Here is a 20,725-nt window from a genome sequence, read left to right on the forward strand (position 1 = left end):
CTTAGAACCGAAACCGACCCAACCCGACTCAAACCGACCAGGTCGATTTTGCTTAACACTGGGTCGGTTTCGGTTTCCATCTCAGGTAACCCGACCAGGTCGGGTCGGTTGGAAAAACCTCAGTAAACCGACCCATGAACAACCATATTTGAGAGAATGGACCTTCTCTTCCCCTCCCTTAGGAATAAAATCTCATTCCAACTGATTCCAATTCTCATTCCGGTTCATGTCTAAACCAAATAAACTATGAAGATAGACCATTATTACTCCGATTCCAAGGGACTTTAATTTTGACTCCAACGATGAACCAGAAAGGACCCTTAATTTTGAAAAGAAAGCATATAATTTTTTAAATTATACCTATAAATGTTGGAATCATATAAATTGTATAGAATCATGTTGGATATACTTATGCAGAGAAAGAACAATAATTCATTTTTCAATCTATTTCAAATTTTCACGGAGTCAGATTGTTATGTACCTATTTTATTTTATTTTTTTAGGAGAAAACAGTATTGAGTTCATCATATTTTTTTAAATATGAAAAATATGAAAATGTTTTATTATAAAATACTTACATGAATCAAAAGGAGGCATCTTCTTGCATATTTAAAATTGACAGTACTAAGGTGGAATTAGAGCTGAATAATGGAGCAAGACCGTACTTTTCTTGTAAAATAAAAAATAGAAAAAATAATAGTAATGGCTAAACCCATCTATCAATGATCTATATATGTCTATCCATTTATATCCGTATAGGTTTAAGTATTGTAGCTAGGGTTCTTGAAAATCTACGTTAAGACGCGTTAGAAAAAGCCTAATTTATTTACCAAATAATAATGATAAGAATAAATAGTGATTATATTTATTCCCCAAGGAGACCAAACAGGACCCTAGAGGAATAAAAAAAGGGAGAGAGAAAAGAGAGAAGGAGAGTCTACTCGCTACGTGCATTGGGAGGATGAGAATCTATGCGGTGGATGGGTGCGAGGGATGTCGTGTCTGGTCGGACAGTAAATTACAAAAATCAAGTATAAAATCTGCCTCAGCCTCACCCTCGCTGAGTGAGAATTAGGGTTTGATGGATGGATGGATGGATGGATGGAAAACTTAGGGCTGTGTGTGGGTTCTGTGTTAATGTAAACTTTGTAATAAAACTGTAAAAGAGTTGGGGAATCGGGTAGAGGGGAGAAAGCATCGGTGGTTCCAGAGGAAGCTCCGAATGCATGGAGCCAAAAGCAGTTGAATAAACTAATGTACCAGCTCTGTTGTTCATCTTTTCTTTTTATAAATCGGTCTCGCTTCCTGCTTGCCTATGACTTTATTATGTTAATGGAAGCGGCTGTTCCACTCAAAGTCAGCTGGGATGCTGGCTGCTGCACACTGCAGAGACGACCATCACTCTCTCTCTCTGAGCTGCTATAGATATCAAAATGAAAATATTCAATTCTTTGTTCGTTATTGTTTATCTTCTCCCTACCTAGCTACAGTCCCCTCCAGTCTCCAGGTTCTGTACTAGTAATTCTTCATTTGGAACCGGTAATGGCCAGTGTTCGTACCAGTTGGGCTTCAACCCGTAATTAAGCAGTAGTAAGTCTCACAAACATCTATGCTTCTCTCTTCTCCATGAGCGGTGAGGGCTGCTGGGTCATGTCCCCCTCCTCCTTTCTAGATCTCTATAGACCCTAGGCAATTACTCTTGGATTGGAATCTTTGGTTATTATAATTAGGATGATTTGATCAATATTAATTAATAATTTCTCAACAGTATCACGTGGTGATAATGCTGGATTCTAGTACTTTAAATGAAAAATCAAGGAATAAAACTGCTACTTGGTTCTTGTTTCCATAAACAAATTAAAAGAGCCGATGGATGATGATAGATTAGTAAGAATTCACCTTTTCTTCATCGAAATTCAAAAAGATGATTGGACACGTGGACTGCCAACATAAGCCCTGGTTCACTGCAACTAATTGGTTAGTATAGCTAGAATAACAGTGAGGCAAATGTCGCTACCATTTACACTTGAAATTTGATCCTAGTAGTGAGTAGTGTGTACTCATGAGTAGAGTGACCCAACATGGGAGGAATAGATCATAGATGGAGCGAGCCGAGTGGAATCGGAATCTTTGTCTGGAGAAACCGCGTTGGTGTTGGGTCCATTCATCAAGCATCGTCCTCATCATCACCATCATCAAAATCAACATCACGATACCAAGAATTGTCGAGTACCAAACGCCCTCGCTGCAACTCTTTGCTCATACTTTTTATGAATGGATGGATATTGGTGCAGAGAGAGAGAGGGGGGGGTCCCACCCAGAGGTTCACCGTGAACCAGAGACAGGTATCACGGACGTGACCGTAACACGGCCTCGGCAAACGTGACGAGGTCGATCCTTTCCCTCTTCTGCATGCTTAATATATGTAATATAAAAATATAAATATCTGCTCTGCACTTCTCATGCAAAGGGTGCAATTATGTCTTAATCATTTATTCCTGATCAAGGGTTATAAAGGCAAGAGACTTTTTTTTTTTTTGAAGAAATCAAGATTCTCTCTCTCTCTCGTTACGTGAAGTGAAACTGAAACATCCCATCTTTTAACATTTTTGCCTTTTTACCTGTTCTTCTTTATTTTATTTCTTTTTGAAAAATTAGTCCGTCCCCCCCCCCTCAGTCAGTCAGTCTCTCACCAACTTAGAATTAGAGGAGTCTCCATCGTTAATAAGCCATAAAAAGAGAAGAGACACCAGCTTGGTCTACTAAAAATTACAAGAGAGAGAGAGAGAGGCTGCGGTGGCCCAGTTAAGTCTATCGCTGACCGACCTTAAGATGGCGTGTAGGATAAGAAGAGAGGAGGAGTGAGAGAGAGAGAGTGCGAGAGAGAGAGAGAGCGATCAAATATTCTCTTTAGCTTTGATGAGATTTGGTTTTTTCTTCTGAGATTCAAACAAGGGTAAGAGAGATCTGCCGTCTGCGTAAGAAGAGTCCGATTTTGTTGATGAGTTATTCTTATTTATATTTATTATTCTTTTGCGTTTTGTGGGTTTTTGTTGGATTCAAGCTCGAGCTTCGTTTTTTGTTTGTTTGGGCAGAATCGGAGAAGCGGGAGTTGGATATACGAAGTGGTTTATCTTGTTTGTGCTCGCGCGTAGATTGCTCGTCTTTGGAGTTGGAGAAGTGCGAAGCTTTTCGTTTCTTGCTTAATTTGTACGATATTAGTTTTTTTTTTGGAGTTTGGACAGAGCTAATTCTTCGGGGGTGTGGTGTAACTTAACCAAATTAAAAGCAAGGACACCAGCTTTGTTAGTTTGCTTCAATTCAGACATGCAAATGATGTCCGGGGATGGGCTTTCAATTCCCTCTGCAATCAGAGGGTTTCCTCAGCCACCGATTCCAAACCCTAACCCTAATCCTAATGGTACTACCGTGGTCAAGAAGAAACGAAATCTACCTGGAACACCAGGTGAGCCAGCTTTATCATCATCTTCTAGCTTCCTCTTGATTAATTCCTTATCCTAGTCTTCATCCTTGCTTTTCTTCTTCTTCTTCTTCTTCTTCTTCTTCTTCTTCTTCTTCTTCTTTCATGGATCATTTCTTATTTTAGTTTTATTGTTAATGGGTTTTGACGCTTCTAACAGATCCAGATGCGGAGGTCATAGCTCTATCTCCAAAGACTCTCATGGCAACCAACCGGTTCGTCTGCGAAATCTGCAACAAGGGGTTCCAGAGAGACCAGAACCTTCAGCTGCATCGACGAGGGCACAACTTGCCATGGAAGCTTCGGCAGAGAACAAGCAAGGAGATCCGGAAGAGGGTTTATATCTGCCCCGAAAAGACCTGTGTTCACCACGATCCGTCCAGGGCCCTCGGAGATCTTACGGGAATAAAGAAGCATTTCAGCCGAAAGCATGGCGAGAAGAAGTGGAAGTGCGAGAAATGTTCTAAGAAATACGCAGTTCAGTCCGACTGGAAAGCTCACACCAAGACTTGTGGGACAAGAGAGTATAAATGCGACTGCGGAACACTCTTTTCCAGGTACTCTCTTACTGCAAATCTGCATCTGATTTCCATTCTGTTCTTCGTCCTGGCAGAAGCGCTTTAGTGTTTTATTACTTCAACTAATACGTTCCAGAAGAAATAAATGTCACGTAGAATCTTTCATGTCTTTCATTCGAATTTAATGCGATCAGATTCATGGATTATAAAGTACTATGGATAGGATAGCAGCTGCTTTAGAATTTAAAATGGGATTTGTTTGAACTTTGAATTAAACAGGAAGGACAGCTTCATCACCCACAGAGCCTTTTGTGATGCCTTGGCAGAAGAGAGTGCGAGACTCACTTCGGTTGCAGCCACCAACCTCAACTTCAGAACGGAATCCATCAACAACGCCACGTCCACCCTGCCGCATGGGTTCGGAAGCCGAGGAGGACCAGACGCCATTGCTGGTATCCCTTCACTATGCCCAATTTTCAGGCCAGAATTTGCCGGCCCCGAGGCTGCCAATTCCCTCGATGCAAACCGGCAGAAGCCAAGGTTGTCGCTGTGGCTAGATCGGGCCAATTCTCATATGAACCCCATCGATATGGCAGCTAATAATTCTAATGCTTTCTTGACATCGAGTTCCACCGCGGGTTTGCCTGAATTCGTGCAAATGGCATCGACCAATCTCTTCAACTCCTCCACTTCTTTGGTTGATTACGGAGGATGCGTTCAGCCACAGTGGCTTGATAGGTGCTCCGGAGCATCGACAGGTGCCAACCTATCTTTATCAACCTCCCCGCGTGGATTAAAGGAGGAGAATGGAAACAAAGGCCAGTTGGTGGAAAGCTTAGCTTCATTGTATTCCAACAGCCAAAACCAGCAAGCAAACTCAGCACACATGTCAGCGACCGCACTTCTACAGAAAGCAGCTCAAATGGGATCTACTAGGAGCAACCCTTCACTGCTCAGTAGCTTTGGAGTGGGGAACTCTTCTTCCTCAGATACCACAAGCTTCAATCCTCACACTCAGACTAGGAATGACTTCCATCAGTTACTCCGGCAAGCGAAGCAACCGGAGAACCTTAATGAGCTTATGAATTCGATATCAACGGCAACCGCCACCACTGGTGTTGGTGGTGGAATGATGGGTGGGTTGAATTTAAGCTCATTAACTGATACAGCAAGCAACCTCGACCGCCTGATGATTGCACATAGTGGAAAACAAGGCCAACCGTTTCCATTAAAGCTCCACCCGACTGCAAACGAAGTCGAACAAAGTCTAACAAGAGATTTCCTAGGCGTAGGAGGAGACTCTGGCAGGCCATTCTTACAGCATGAACTAGCAGCGAAATTTGCTTCGATTGGTTCAGCCATGAATTTGAGCCAATACAATGGCACCCACTAAACCAAATTGTAACTATGGTTTGGCAATTATCCTGGTTGTACGATATAGTTACAAGCAGCTAGCAGCTTTAGGATAGTAGAAAACTAGATGCAGCGAGAAGGCCTTAAAGCCTTGGTTACCGAGTCAGACTCGGTCCAAGCAAAATGCAAAGAATTTTAACAGCGACTACTGATGTTGTGCTAGAGAGAGAGAGAGAGATGCCGTATTAGTGATGAATGACTGACTGAATCGTCAGAGACGAGTTCCGGGGGGCGGGGGACAGTTGTCAGTGCAGGTGAAGCAACTAGGCAATCAGGAAAGTCATCGGAGTCGTGCGTGTTGTTGTTTATCTTCTTGCTTTTCCGTCATTTCTTCTGTTGAAATTAAACAGCGCGAACCGCAAGATGCCTTGACCGTCGGTCAAAGTAGTACTCCGGCGATCATGTCAACGCTGTCTTTGGCGCGTTTCTTGCAAATTTTCTCACTTAGTATAGTTGCATTACTTTTCTTCTCTTTCTTATTTTGATTCTTTCGTTTCAGCTACGTCTCTAAGCTATAATCAAACTTTAATCTCAAATGAGTAAGGAGTGTGTTGAAAATCCGTTATTGTTGTTCTCGTGCTTGTTCTTCGTCCAGCCCCAATAAAAGCAGTTGACTGAACTGAACTGCTGGGTGGTCAGAGTGACCATTCAGACTTTAATTTGCTCTGATTTCATTACAAACAAGGTTGAACCAGATAAAGGGAATGAAAGCAAAAGCCGGAAAACTTTGGATGGGAATGAAGTTGCTCGGCCCACCCGGATCACCGGCTCTCACAAAATGCAGTTAATTAGGTTCGAATTTGGATGCATGCGGCCTAGTGAAGTTCATTTAAAACCTTATTACACAGATTCTTCAACAAAAAAAATAAATAAATAATTATCCAGAAGGGAATCACTATCTCTTAGTTAATTTATAACTAATTAACTAGGATTTAGGACAAGAAACTGCTTTTTCCTTTTTTTCCTTCTTTAATTTGTACTGTAATCCAACTCAGTTTAATTGTTTGCGGTGTAAATTTCATTGGCAAATGAGTTAAATGCATGGAATGTAAATAGACTAAGTGTAAATTCTGGTTCAGAGTTGATTTTGTTTTATTTGTTTGTGAGAAGTGAAATAAAGTAGTCCCCACATTATATAAAAGAGAATGGAGGTAGGATGAGGGTTATTTGTTTAATAGTGAGGTTAGAAGCAAGATGATGTGGTCCCCATTTTATATGAGACTAGAATTGAAGTTGGAAGAAGGTAGAGCAAATTTTGCATCAAAGTGATTGCAAACGAGGGGTCATTTGTTAAGATATGAATCTCACTCATTGGCAGTGAGAGTATGGTTCTGGATTAAACCACCTTTTTTTTTAACCACAAAACAAACACTACCTTAGTTTGTAGACAATTTGTCCTGCTCCTTTGTCTTGAGGATTTGTAAGTACTTAATATATTAATCTGCTTGAAGAAAAAGGATCACTACTAGGAGATATTTTAACAAAGTTTGAGTCTATCCTTCTATCCTATCGTACTGCTAGGGGTTAAACTCTTTGAGCTTGTGGAATTCATTCGAAATGTTATTTTCATTAGAATGTAGATGAGTAAATTTGTGAGGCAGTCTGCTTCCAGATATTTCAACATTCAGATGTTCAAACAACACAACTGCATTCAGAGCCAAAAGGCAAATTTTAGCTATTCAGACTTCAGAGCCACATCGTTCTTTCTTGCTTTCTCCGGCATCAATTTTCAATTTTACCAAACGACACCTGAGACACAAAAAAAGTACAAATTTTGTATCAAGTACAAGTGTAAATCATGGTTGCAAATAAATGAAAGCAAAACTGAACCAGTTGCAAAATTTGTATTGGGTTCTGATATGCACTGCAAATAAAGAAAAAACATAATGTACAAACGCATGCGGTCATACACCACATCCACATCCACACACACATATACACAAAGCTTGGATGGGTCCAGATGGTAGTATTCCAAGTCGAGTCCGGATCTCCTGCACATTCGTTCCTGTAGAACTTCTTGTACATCAAATCAGAAGGTGCCATGTCACCACCCTCTCATGCTTAAATCTCACATGTGCGAGTGGGAGTAACAAATGTTTCAAACATCCTCCCATCTTGTTTTGAATATATTAAAATTCTAAAACAAATAAGAAAACAGAAGTTAGGGCTTCTTCTTCCTACTTCGTTCGAATAAAAACAAGAGTTTATAGAGGTAAATATCCCTAAGAAGAAAAAACCACGAGTAAGAGTTCTGACTTCTGAGAATTGAATGCCTGAGGCTGAGACGATTCTCGAACTTTTACAAGATTACCAACTAGAATCAACAATCGAGGTAAGGTATTGAATTGAACAAAAAATTAAGAGCAATGACATATGTTCTATATTTCGTTGATAGATCCCTATATTTCATTGATCCCAATTGGTGTTTGGTTTACTTAACAGCATCAAGTGAGATATGAGAGAGAATTACCTCAGCCATGCATTTGATTATCTAAACCCTTAAGGAGACGGAAATCCAGAAATAAGAAAACAATTGAAACATAAAGCTTATTTGAGTTTCAAATCTTGTGAAAATCGGTGATTGTTGAATGATTCTCTACAAGGACGAATGTATAGGAGATCCTGTGATCCCAATTGAGGTTTTGTTGATAGTTAATACTTAACAGAAGAGTGAAAGATATGAGAGAAAGTTGTTCTAGACAGGCGTTTGATCTTCTGAACCCTTATTCCTGTTTTTCTTCTAGGGATGTTCTTTTTTTTGGATTTTGAGAGGGGGGAATTAAAGTTGGTCAATGGGATTTTGATTCCCATTGACCAAGAATCACATGTTCATTTTTCAGATTAATGTAAGGACTAGGGGAAGTTTATTTTCCTAGGTAAGTGATACTCATCGAGGAAAGTTGCTAACACTTGATTGGGGCAAAAATGCCCCTTTTAGTAATGGATTTTTATGACCAAAACGATCATTACTTTATTATCTGAAAAATAAAAGAACATGGGTAAATGCACTTAGGCAGGTAAGTGTTTCCCAAGAAAAACTTACCCAGGTAATTGTATTTACCCTAATAAGTTACTTACCAAAAAGTGAATAGGGGCCTAGTGTTATTGATCAGTTCGTTCGTTGGAGAAAGATTTAAACAAAAAAGGAAGAATAAACCCTTTTAACCTCTGTTTTTCATTTGTTTTAGAATTTTATAAATTTTAATATATTAAAAACAGGATGGAAAGACGTTTGTAAAGTTTGTTACTCCCACTTGCACATGTGAGATAGAAAGCTCTACGGGGATGGATGTATAGGAGATTCGGACTCTTCTAAGTGACCCTCCTTCAATAAGTCACACCACCAGTCACTACTTGCAGGATGAGCCTTTCTATTCAACTCTGTGTATATATGGGAACAATTGGTGTCAAGTGGAACATGTGTGATGTAGACGATGGAAACCATGCATATATCTGGTTAACCCAGTTAGATACGCAGACGGATTAGGACCAGCTTTGCCAGCCCTCCACGTACGGAAGATGCCTATTTATAATTAACTCCAAGATTCAAAAGTGGAAGCTTGATCAGCGCAGAATAGCTATTGTTCCTCTTAACCTACAGAAAATTTTCTATCTGAAACTTCCCAGTATGGAGATTATCATATGAACGAAAATCGATATCAAACTTAAATTAAAAATTAGTTTAACTCAAATATTAAAAGACAATAGTTCCATCTGGATCGGATGGAGTTATGTTGAGGTGGGCCGGCTCTAATCAAGTCGGTTAATTTGATTGAAATTGATATGATATTGGATATCTGTTGCAGAAAAGACGCAGCTGGTCGAAGCTTCGTGGTAGGTTCATGCAGGCATATCTTGGCCGACCTTACATGGATTAAGAGGAAAGAGTAGTACTCTCATGTATGCTCTCATGCACAATTACATGTTATGACTTATGATCAGAGCTCAGCATCCCTGCAAATATTTCTGAAACAGTCAAGTCTCTGCAACTTTTTGTCTTCTGTTACCTGGCTTTCAACAGCTAGCGCTTTATATAAAGTAATCAACGACAGCCAGAACTTTTGGCTAAATCTCCTGATCAACAATTGGTTGCCCTTTTTTACATTAGTTCTGGAGAAGATGAAGAGAGGAAAAAAAGCGAACGAGTCTGCTGGACAACCTGGCCCAACTTGAGCCCAGTGATGTGTCTTTATTTACGCTACGCATTAGCAACAATGTGGTCGTTTCTTGAGATCGATATTACCATAACTGAGTTGATTCTGGTCCTTCTTCCTCCCTGGGCGTAATTCGTCTCCCCAGTTCAACTGGTTGTGCCTGTGAAAGCCTGTGAGTCAGAGAGCTGCGGGGCATGAAGAACTGTCTGACCTTAACCCGATTCTTGTCACATGTCAAGATTGATGATTATCAACGGATAAGGTTTCTTACTCGAAGTAACTGTAAAATACTAAAATCTGATGATGATGCTTAATTACCGCTGAACCATTGATAATAAGTTATTCGTGGTGGTGTCATTTTATTCAATGACCAGAATTACACGGAGATGAAAGCTTCGATTTTGGTTCATCGGTCGGGATTGATTGGCCTTTTTAGGGGTGAAGAAAGATGAATATTCCCGAAATGTTTCGTGGGTCCACTCACCCGAGTTTTGTGGCTTGCTGTTTTCTGCCTCGAATCTCGGAAAACATCTGACTGGAAGATGGATGTCGTAGAGTCACCTCTATATATAATTATTATTAACCCAAATGTTTAAAACTCATCTTCCGTTGCCTGGTTAGAATCGTTAAGAAATTTATGATTATACTGGAGTTCAACACTAATTGATTCGGTCTCCCTTACTTTTTCAATCAGTATGCATGAACCAACCCTTACCTAACCTGTAAAAAAAACGGAAAAAAGACGACCATTTCAGACTCCTCGCTCATGGGGGATTGATCGATGTTACGTTTGATCAAACAACTTGAAGTGAAGGAATGGCAACGAGAGATGAGTTTAAATGAGATGCATAGGAAGAATCAAAGCTGGGATATATATATATATATATATGATTAAAGAGAAAAAGAAAACAAGAAAGATAAAAGGTTGTCTTGAGGAAGAATGTTTCGTAGTCCAATAAGGACTTTTGAAAAGTGCATTTCGGGCTTGCTTCTAATGTGTTGTGATCGAATAACCTATGGCCATGGTTTTTCTTTGGGTATCGAGAGGCTAAACAACTTTTTTCCTTTGGTTGTAAATTAACCCCTTGGAATCGTGTGCATTGTAAGGATTAGAGCTTCTAAAATGGCAACCAATTCCTAGAAAAATGAATAAAAAATATAGGTAGTTCAATACATCTATATGTCTAAATTGGATTGATCTATCTTTATTTTTATTCATGAAAGTAGCTTTACACAGTCCACTTGCTAACTACTATTGCTTGGTTTCTTGGGGATTGCTTGGGATTGTATCCATAAAAATAATTTAATTTGGAGTCAACCATGCATCGTTCCAAGGAGTTCTTGCTTTTTCTAGTTAAAAAATTCCTTTTATTATCAATTTTATGGAACATGGATTCTGCCTTCTATATGAATTGGTGTCTTTGTTATATTCTCTTACATGAATATTTTGGTTAAATATGGAGGAAATGTTCTTATTGCAATAATAATAAGATACCTCTGTTAGTTTAATTAAACAAAGCATATATGTAATTCGGGGGTTCTACCATGATGACTAAAAGACATTATACCGAAAAAAACATATAACCGATCAACCAGCATCATAAATGATTGTGCGTGATCTGGAAGCTCCTGTCTGGGAGATGACCTGGACCTTGGTCACGTGGCGAGTTGGATTAAGCTGCAGGATAGAAGATCAGAGAACCTGGGGTGGCTAGCCCGACAAGGTCGCTCTGATGCTTAAGTCAGTACTGTATTATGATTGCAAACTGAAACCTTGAATGCTAGAATGCTAAAGAGCAAATAATCGTGCATACCTAAGTCTTGGGGGTTGATACCCTTATATAGTCGGGATGTCATAGGTCTCTCGAAACGTTCCCGGAATCTTCAGCCCATGATGTTGGGATCCGTTCCACTTTGGTAGGAGAGTAATACATCAATTAATGAGGTTTATTATTTCCATCTAATTTGAACGGGGAGAAGATAAGGACATCAGTTACACGACGTGATCCCGAGAAGTTCGGAGATAAATGGCAACCTTCTAGGTTTGGTTTCATGACACCTCAGCGTGTGTGGGTACCGAGGTGCTTGGGCTTTCGAGGTCCTTCAATCTACTATCGTGGCATCACATGCCGATCTGTCGTCTGGCTGGCAGGCTGCATCCATGTGTCCCTTACTTATTAGGTCGGTCCAAATCACCCCTCATCAATAAAAGTGGTAATCAATTAGATGGGTTTCATCAAAATTCACTGGGGATTTTGATCGGTCAAAGTGTTTAATTCCATATTATGTCTTTCCAACATCATAGGTTTTTCCTTAATTTGGACATTAAGGCTATGTTTTGTTTGAAGGAAAAGACAAGAAAACCAATACAAGGGTTGTAAAGATTTCCTTACCTTTCCCTACATTTTTCTTCAAACCAAACATAGCCTAAATAAAAAAAGAAAAATTGGAGAAAAATAGTGCTTGGTTATTAAGTTGATATTTTCTCCTCATTTGACTGGTTGATGGGGATGTTATCTGAGCGTGAATGGTTTACACACTCATCCACGCGACACTGTGTTTTTAGCAAATTACGTCCTCAATTAATTTCTTAATTGGTTATTAACCAAAAAATAAAAATAAAAATAAAAACTATTCATGAATGTTAGAGAATAAAAACCTATTCGGTGACCTCATCTAACAACTTAAGTTTTTAAGTTGAATGGTTGAGAATGATTAGCATTAATTAAGAAAATAATTTTTTTATTTAATCTGTTTTTTTCACGATGGGTATTAAAATCACGTCACCGTTATTGTCATGAAATGTCTGACATGAAGAATGAGCAACCAGATTGATGTCCACAGTGGAAGGAGCATTGACTCCTTATTGATTGATTGATTGAATTATTATTATTATTATTTGCAAGAAGGCAAGAAGTAGAAGAAAATTCCCAAATCTTTTCTAACTGATGGTGGCTCAGTTGGTAGCTAGGATCTCTGCCTCCTTGTGACTGAGGCATTATTAGAAGTTCAGTTTTTTCCTTACCTGGTTTGTTCGTAGTGTAATTTCATTTATACCGGTGCAAAAGCATATGAATACATTTAGTTGATTGCAAATTCTGATTTATATTTGTTTTAACCCTTACCCGTTTTTAGCTTGTCTCAGTAGTGTGTTAAAGTAAAATAGAATCTGAAAGCAAAGCAAAAGTAGAATAACCAAAGCAGAGTTGGAACCTGAATTTACGTTCTTCTCATTTGTACTTCCATGTGCATGCATTTATACTGGTATAAATGAATGAAATTACGTTGTAAATAAATGGAGCCTTAACTTTCTGCAACAACCAATAGGCAATAGCAATATCTGTCACACCATATGGATTTATACAACTAAACGGAGCCTTAACTTTTCCAATGTGTTCAATTTTTAATTCTCTCTCTCTCTCCATCATTGAGGGTGAAATTCTCCTCACAAACAAACACTACTTTTCAGTTTTCACCATGGCTGAAGATTAAGGATGAACTTATCTTGTACGTTAGAGTATGAACTCTTCCAAAAGTCAACAATAGATTCTATATTATTGAGCATTATGATGTGATTGATGGAGGATTTCCACCATCTATATATGCTCTCCAAATATGCATGATTCTTCTGGGAAGACTTTTGTTGTCCATTTTGTATGTACAATCATTCTCTTCTGTGGGGCAGATGTGGACCATATGACATGATGCTGTTTCGTTCTTTTCAACCTTTGAAAGCACAAAGTAAACTTCTAACATAGATTGACTGCATATATGTTGCTAAGGTTATCAACAAAGTTGGCTGTTCTGCTTGTTATTGCTACGTTAATTTACAAGATGATGAACCGTCATCTCTGCTAAGGTTATCAAATAATGATGAAGTTTTAGGCTCAATTTTCTCTTGCTCGATATATTTAATAAGAAAAATGTTTTCCATGATTTTTAAAGTTTTCCCAACTTTCCGAAATTTTAACAGTAGGTTTTTTTTGCAAAAGGGAGATCCAAATTTCTACTAAAGGCATTTAATTTAAAAGATAAATGGTACTTAAGTGGTCACACATATATATTAGGGAAAAACTAATAAAACAATGACCTATTTGTGATTTGCACTAGTTACCATGACTTGGGTAGCTCTAGTTAAAGAAATTAGATTCTCAAATCAAATCGTTGAGTTCGGCTTCTGTCAGGGCAAGTTGGTGCTCGCATTGTTTGAGCAGTCTCTTGCAACCTTGCATTGGGAATATCCCTCATGAAATAAATCATACAATTACTCTTTACCCGATTCATGATGTATGTGTTGGAATACATCCATGGATAAACACTCTGGGGATTTCTGGATTTTCACCAAATACAACTTCAGAGATTTCCGTGTGGGGCCACCTTTGAATGCTAGAAACCGCGTCCAAAAACCCTCCTAAACGGGCACTAGATTTGCGAGATAAAGTTGAACGAAATTTTGTCACAAGTCATGAAAAGAGAAAGGGTCAATCAATCTTGTGAGAAAGAAGTTTCCAAAAGGTATAAATAAATAATAGAGTAAATTTCTTATACCACTATTGGGGTTTTTCATCAAATACTAGGGAAAATCTATGATATTGGAAAGACATGATACCAGAAGAGCTTTGACCAATCAAAGAACCCATGAATTTTGATAAATAAATAATAGGGTAAATTAATTTCTTATACCATATTTGGGGTTTTTCATCAGATACCAGGGAAAATCTATGGCACGAGAAGGCATGGCATTGGAAGAGCTTTAACCAACCCCATGATTTTTTATGAATACTACCTTACTGGTCACCCTCTTTTATGATATCGGTTCATTTGACCATAAGTTTTTTTTCCCAGTTATCATGCCTTTCCAATATCATAGTTGAAGTAGAATAGAAATGAGAAGTTGAAAACAAGTTTAGGAAAATGTAGAATAAAATTGAATAAAAATTTGAGATGTTAAAACAGTATTTAGTGTTTACAAATAAATATACTTGTGTCAATTTAAATACATATAGTTTGGAGGGAAAACTAGTACTTCTAAGCTGTGTTTGGTTTGAAGGAAAATGCATGGAAAAAAAAAAAAAGGAAAGATAGGGGAACCTTTACAAACCTTGTATAGGTTTCCCTGTCTTTCCCTTCCTTTCCCTACCTTTTCCTTCAAACCAAACATAGCCTTATTGTTAATGGCACTTGGGTAAAAATACCCATGCATGTCCATTTAAATGATGTCTACAAAACCAATGCTATAGTCTAGGGGATGTATAAGTAATTTATCCTAAACAAATATAAAGAAAATAGACTGCTTATGATGCAATATTAATATTTTATTAGAAAGCAAAATTTGTCTTTTCTCTTTCTAGACATTTTCCAACCTTGATATAGTGTAGGGTTCCTCCTCCTCCATCTAGGCCTGTCAATGGACTAGGCTCAAGCTGCCAAGAGAGTGCAGACTGATCTGATCTGACAATGAGGTCTAAAACAATCTGGATTCTAGTTACATGTGTTACACTAAGACCCCTAGCTAGTGGATGCTCATGGGATTGGCAGGGGTGACAGTGTAGACATATGGCAAGACCCTTGGCTCCCTTCTTTTCTCCTTTTTTTAACTTCCTTGTGAAAGCCTGTGGGCTGTAACTTGTCCTGGGTAGCTGATCGTCTTTCCGACAATGTAAGGACTTGGGAGGGATGTGTGTTGTGGACTTAATCAATAGCATCCCCCATGATTTCTGCTGAAATCAAGAAATTATATATACCTTCTTAGCTAGTTCAGGTCAGGCTAATAGGTGGTCTTGGGCTTTTGACAAGAAATGGAATTTCTCAGTTAAGTTTTCTTACAAGATCCAAAAGATCAAGATGGATGGAGATTGTCCCACTTCTTCTCATGTTACTGCCGGTAATAGGTCATATTGGAAGTTTTTATGGCATCTTAATTCTTAAGGTCCCTCCAAAAATTAAAATATTTTTTTTCCTTGAAATTTTCACATAAAACAACAGAATTCCTGTTTTGGAGAAGGTTTTAAGTAGAATTCCAAACACTGAATAGCTTGTATCCTCTCTGGGGTGCTGTGTCTGCAGAGACCATCCAACACTGTCTGCTTTACTGCAAGGAAGTGCAGCCTATATGGTTTGCATCTCCTCTTCGGCTGTGGGTTGACTTTGACCAATCCAGATCCATTCTAGATTGGTTTACTGGCCGGCATTCGAATGTGCTTGTTTTGCTCACATCTGGACTGATGGAAGCGTTTTTGAAGAATGTTGGTGCATGTTATGGAGTCTTAATTAATGGGTTCAGATGGGTCTTTTTTGGCTGCTCAATCTTGTTTTGATCTTCTACGATCAGTGATTTTTGCGGAAGCCTGTGCAGTTCTGTTAGGTATTAGACTGGATAAAAGTTTGAACCTTAGTTTCATCTCTGCAATTCACGGCGGGTAGAGGGTGGGTAGGAAAAGTGAGTAGGAAATCCCGTTTTATATAGAGATGAGCCTTAGTAATCAGGCCTTTTTGGGTCAGGCCCAATAAGCCCAAATATGACATGGACCAGTTATAGAGTTGTCTTTTCTTTTTGGGCCAGACCCAATAAGCCCAAATATGACATAGACCAGTTATTAGAGTTGCTCACCTAAGACCCTATATAGCGTCTGGGCTGGGCTGGGTATGTGCAATTTCGAATGGGTTCTGTAGTTGGCCAGATCCAACCATCAAACAAGTTGTTATCTTGATTAGGGCACGTACTCTTTGTAGGTGATCTATGTATAATCGGTTAAAAGTTAAAACCCCTTAACCATTTGAACTTTCATTTATTAATGGTTCATGTTACATGTTTTAAATTCATGAAGTAAGCTTTAACATACCAATGAGGCTGGAGCAGTTAAGCAGGCTAAATTCGAATGTCCTTGCGATTTTGAGCAAATGCTTTTGGACACATGAACCTTCTCAAACGATGAATGGTAAAAGTGAATAATTTCTCGTTAATTCATGTTTTTGCCATGCTTTTTTTTTAATATTCTTAAGGTTCCGTTGGTTTTTCGGCAAGTTATTTAACCCTGTTAAGTGTATTTATTCATGTTCTTTTATTTTTCATGTAAATAAAGCAATGATCATTTTATCCATAAAAATCTATTATTTAAATACATTTTTGTCTTATTCAAGTGTTGACAACTTTCTTCACAATAAGAAAACATGAATTTCACTTTCCCTTTCTAAAAAGTAAATAAATACATTGACCTTCCCAACTGTGGATGGGCCGGCTCCATCATTTGCTTGCTGTTTCCAGAAAGAAGCCCAGCAGCCCCAGTGGCTTGATCCCTTGGATCTTATCAGTGAATGATTCTCGTCCAGGAAACGGATAATGGGTTGGGCCTAAGAGGTCCATCTACTCTGTAGGCTTTCTCACCAACCACATCGAAAATAAACTTCCCCTCACTTTGTTGATAATGTTTGAAATTACCCCCACTTCTAGATACTTCTATTGAACCCCTTTCAGAATGTTATAACACATCTTCCTATGGTTTTATAAAAAGTAATTTTTAAATGACAAAAAATGACCTCACCCATTCAATGTCATCTCATCTTTATTTTAATGTGACAAAATACCCTTATCACATGCTGGCCATTTCTCTCTCTCTCTTCTCTTCTCTTACCCTAAAAAATGTTCCATAACTAATAACATTTGATTTTTTTTTTTGAGGAGTTTACTCAAATTACACTCTTATATTGACTTGGCTGTCCATTAATATGTCAGAATATAAATATTGAACTGAATTGTGCAATAGTTTTAAAGATCCGAACATTAATAATAATTTCAGTAATTCAGATGAGTTGCACTTGATGACTTTTTAGGGGTTGTTTAATCAATAATAACATCCCACAGGACTTATACATGCAAATTAAGAGTTGGAGTGCTTGTGAAGCATATACAACACTTATGGCTAATGTGGGGTGCTATTGGTTGAAACAGCCCCTAACACAGTCATTAAGTGCAGATCATCTCATATCTGGACTCTCATCTTATATTCATTTATTTGTTATGTTATGGTATATATGTCAAAGAATTTCTTCGAGGTATTTAAATATAAGGGAAGTTAACATTGTTGTCAAAGTATAGATGTTTTGGATGATTTATCCAAAGTTTCAAGGAACCCGTTTTCTCTCTAGGTTGATTTTGTATGGCAGGACTACGGCCGGGATTAACAAGACAAGGTGTTATTATTGTCGGTGATTCATTAGTCGGAGCATCCCTCAAGTTTCAACCGAGAACACAGGAAAGGACCTATTGGGATCTAGAATCTTAAGACTCTGAACCCAATGTGCAAGTGGATGCGTTTCAGGGTTTTGTGGGGAAGAAATCTGGGCCCCAACATTAATACATCAAGGGCTGTGGTTCATGGTTTTAATCTACTAAATCAAATGATGTTTCACTTAACTTTATACTAAATAAATCAGTTGGGCTATAAAATATGTTATGGGAGGTGTTTTACCTATATTTTATTTTGTGCTAAATTCCCCTTCTTAAGTAAATAAGTACCTTTATTAATATTCAGTTAGAAAAATGGAGAGAAAATGCTATGGAATAATAGGCACTGCTTCAGCATTTCCCCAATTTATGCATGTGTTTGAAACCGTGGACATTTATTGAATAAGCATCGTCACATAGGCATCACTTTAGCATTTTCCCATTATGTAGATTCATAAGCATAGAGATTAGAAAATGCAGGCTTTGATTTATGTGCACGTCTACCATTGGGGGAAGCTTATTTTAGCACTTCCCCCAACAGGTAAGTATTTGTTCATTGTTTTGCTAATGTTAATAAATGGGTTTATTATTGTTTTTCTCGGTTTTACAAACAAATCAAATACAAACGTTTAGTGAAAAAACGCCCACAGTTCCAAACACATACATAATCTATACATTTATAAATGCCAAAATTTCCCTATTTTTTAATTGGGTGAATTGCTGAAACCTCCCCTTAACCTTGGTAATTTGTAATCACTTCCCCTAAATTTTTTGACATAGCTACAAGTAGACTTTAGATCCCCTTTGTTAGAATCCTTTTAAAAGAGGCATAAAAATGTTCAAAATACCCATGTAGGTACTTTGACCAAAATGTTTATTTTTCTATTTTCTCTACATATGAATCACTATCCCAAACCCTTTAAATCTTTTCTCTGAAATTGATTATTTTCCAAATTTGCCCTTCAATCAATCGCTCAAAGGTAAACCTGCAACTTTAAATTTCTTTCTTTTGTTTTCATAAAGTTTGTATTGTTTTTTTTGGTAAATTACACATAAGTATCCCTGTACTTTGGGGGTGGTGATAGATAGGTAGCTTGAACTTTCAATTGCAACATTTTGAGTACCTGAACTCTTAAAAAATAGAAACTTGGGCCTATCTGTTAGTATTTTGTCATTTAAATATTACATAACACCAAAAATACCCTTTCATCAGTTGAACTTATATAGTTTGATTAATACCACATACGTTATTAGTCATTGTGGGGAGAAGAGTTGGTCCTTTGACTAACTTAATAACCTATATGGTATTCGTAAGACGAGATAAGTCTAAGTGACATAAAGGTAGTTTTAGCATTATGTAATGTTAATTGACGAAATACTAACAGGCAAACCCAAGTGTTTATTTTTGAGAGTTCAGGGCACTCAAGTGTTGCAATTGAAAATTTAAGGTATCCATTCGTCACTACCCCCAAAGTACAAGGTACATGTTATGGATGCACGCAATCATAGGCAGCAGCACGCACCACCCGGCAGCAGCACTTAGGAGACGCATGCACCATCTGGCAGCAGCACTAGAGAGGGGCCCACACAACAGCTTAGCAGGGTGGGTCCACACTTATCTTGCCACAATAGCTCTGCTTGCCAACTCGTCGCCAACTGCATTATCCCTCATCCCTTATCCTTATCTTATCTTATCTTCTTAGTAAGAGTTCTGTTAGAAGTAGGGGTTTGATTTAAAGTTGGATTGTCCTAGCTTAGTTGAATGGAGTAAGGAGTCTCCTCTTGTAATCTCTTATTTAAGGAGTTGTGATTTGGGAATAAAGTATTCAGTTTCCAGTCAAGAGAAGAGTGAGAAGAGTTTGGGTGGTCTCTTGGACAAATCACCCATTCGGTTTTCCACAATAGGGTCTGCACGCAAGGGAAGGCGCAAGGGGAAGCAATAGATTCTCCCCGTGACGAGATCCTATGCCCGGGCCCATAACATTTTGGTATCAGAGCCTACCGTCATGGAGGAACAAAAGCCACTGTCTTCCAGGGTCCACGAGCTAGAGCATAGGCTCGCTGAAACCAGCTTGGAGGTTCGTGAAGTCAAGGATGATGTTTGGGAGCTGCGGCGCCTACTAGAAGCGTTCCTCTCCAACAAAGAAATAAGCTCTGAGGGAACCACCACCACCAACAGCCGTCGTCCAAACTGGGCAGAGACGTCCAGCGAACAGCAGATCGCTGCCCCAACAGCCGCTGTTATTCCCAAGTATAGTCGGCTGGAATTTCCATCTTACAGCGGCACCGAAGACCCGTTAGGATGGCTGTATCGTTGCGAACAGTTCTTCCGTAACCAACGTACGCCTTCCACCTATCAGAAGAGGCGCAACTCTAGTTCTACAGACTGGAGCAAGAAGAACTCAGTCTCAGCTGGGGCAGTTTAAATCATACTATCTCCTCAAGTTTGGGCCTCCGTTGACAAGCAACTCGCTGGGCGAGTTAATCAACCTCAAGAAAACTGGAACCGTGGCAGAATACCAACTCCAGTTCCAAACCCTTCTCGCTAGAGCAACCTCGGTTCGCATAGATCAACAAGTCGATATGTTCACCGCGGGGCTAGCAGAACCCCTAAGAGTGGACGTGGAGATGCAACACCCTCCCAACCTGGTCACAGCCATGAACCTAGCATGCGCCTTCGAACGCAAACTACAACTCAGCCACGGAACCTTTAGTGTGGGGCGGCCTCCATCAGCATGGGCATCCCCGGAACCACTCGGCATGGCTCCATATCCAGCAGCAGCCAAGAAAGGAAGCCACAGATGATCACCAATTCCAGATCAACATCCAGTGTGGGGAGCAGCGTCGCTACACCTCCTACTAAGCACTTGTCCAGGGCTGAGATGGCAGAACGCAGGGCGAGGGGGAAATGTTTTAATTGCGATGAACTCTACTT

At 38.9% G+C, this 20,725-nt stretch overlaps 1 protein-coding gene across 2 annotated transcripts; it reads left to right on the plus strand.

Annotated features, from left to right (window-relative positions):
* The first annotated feature begins 2,467 nt into the window (after nt 1-2,467).
* LOC104602648 (zinc finger protein JACKDAW) lies at nt 2,468-5,884 on the plus strand. 2 transcript variants are annotated; one of them, XM_010266414.3, is made up of 4 exons: nt 2,468-2,956; nt 3,096-3,466; nt 3,642-4,038; nt 4,279-5,884. In XM_010266414.3, the coding sequence occupies exons 2-4, from the start codon at nt 3,328-3,330 to the stop codon at nt 5,390-5,392; spliced, it is 1,650 nt and encodes a 549-aa protein (XP_010264716.1). In that variant the 5' UTR covers nt 2,468-2,956; nt 3,096-3,327; the 3' UTR covers nt 5,393-5,884. The 2 variants fall into 2 exon arrangements, with proteins under 2 accessions (XP_010264716.1, XP_010264717.1); XM_010266415.3 differs by having other exon boundaries at nt 2,672-2,978.
* The last annotated feature ends 14,841 nt before the right edge of the window (nt 5,885-20,725 follow it).

This window comes from Nelumbo nucifera, chromosome 2, assembly GCF_055504915.1.
Source record: "Nelumbo nucifera cultivar China Antique chromosome 2, China Antique-T2T, whole genome shotgun sequence".
Taxonomy (NCBI): Eukaryota; Viridiplantae; Streptophyta; class Magnoliopsida; order Proteales; family Nelumbonaceae; genus Nelumbo; species Nelumbo nucifera.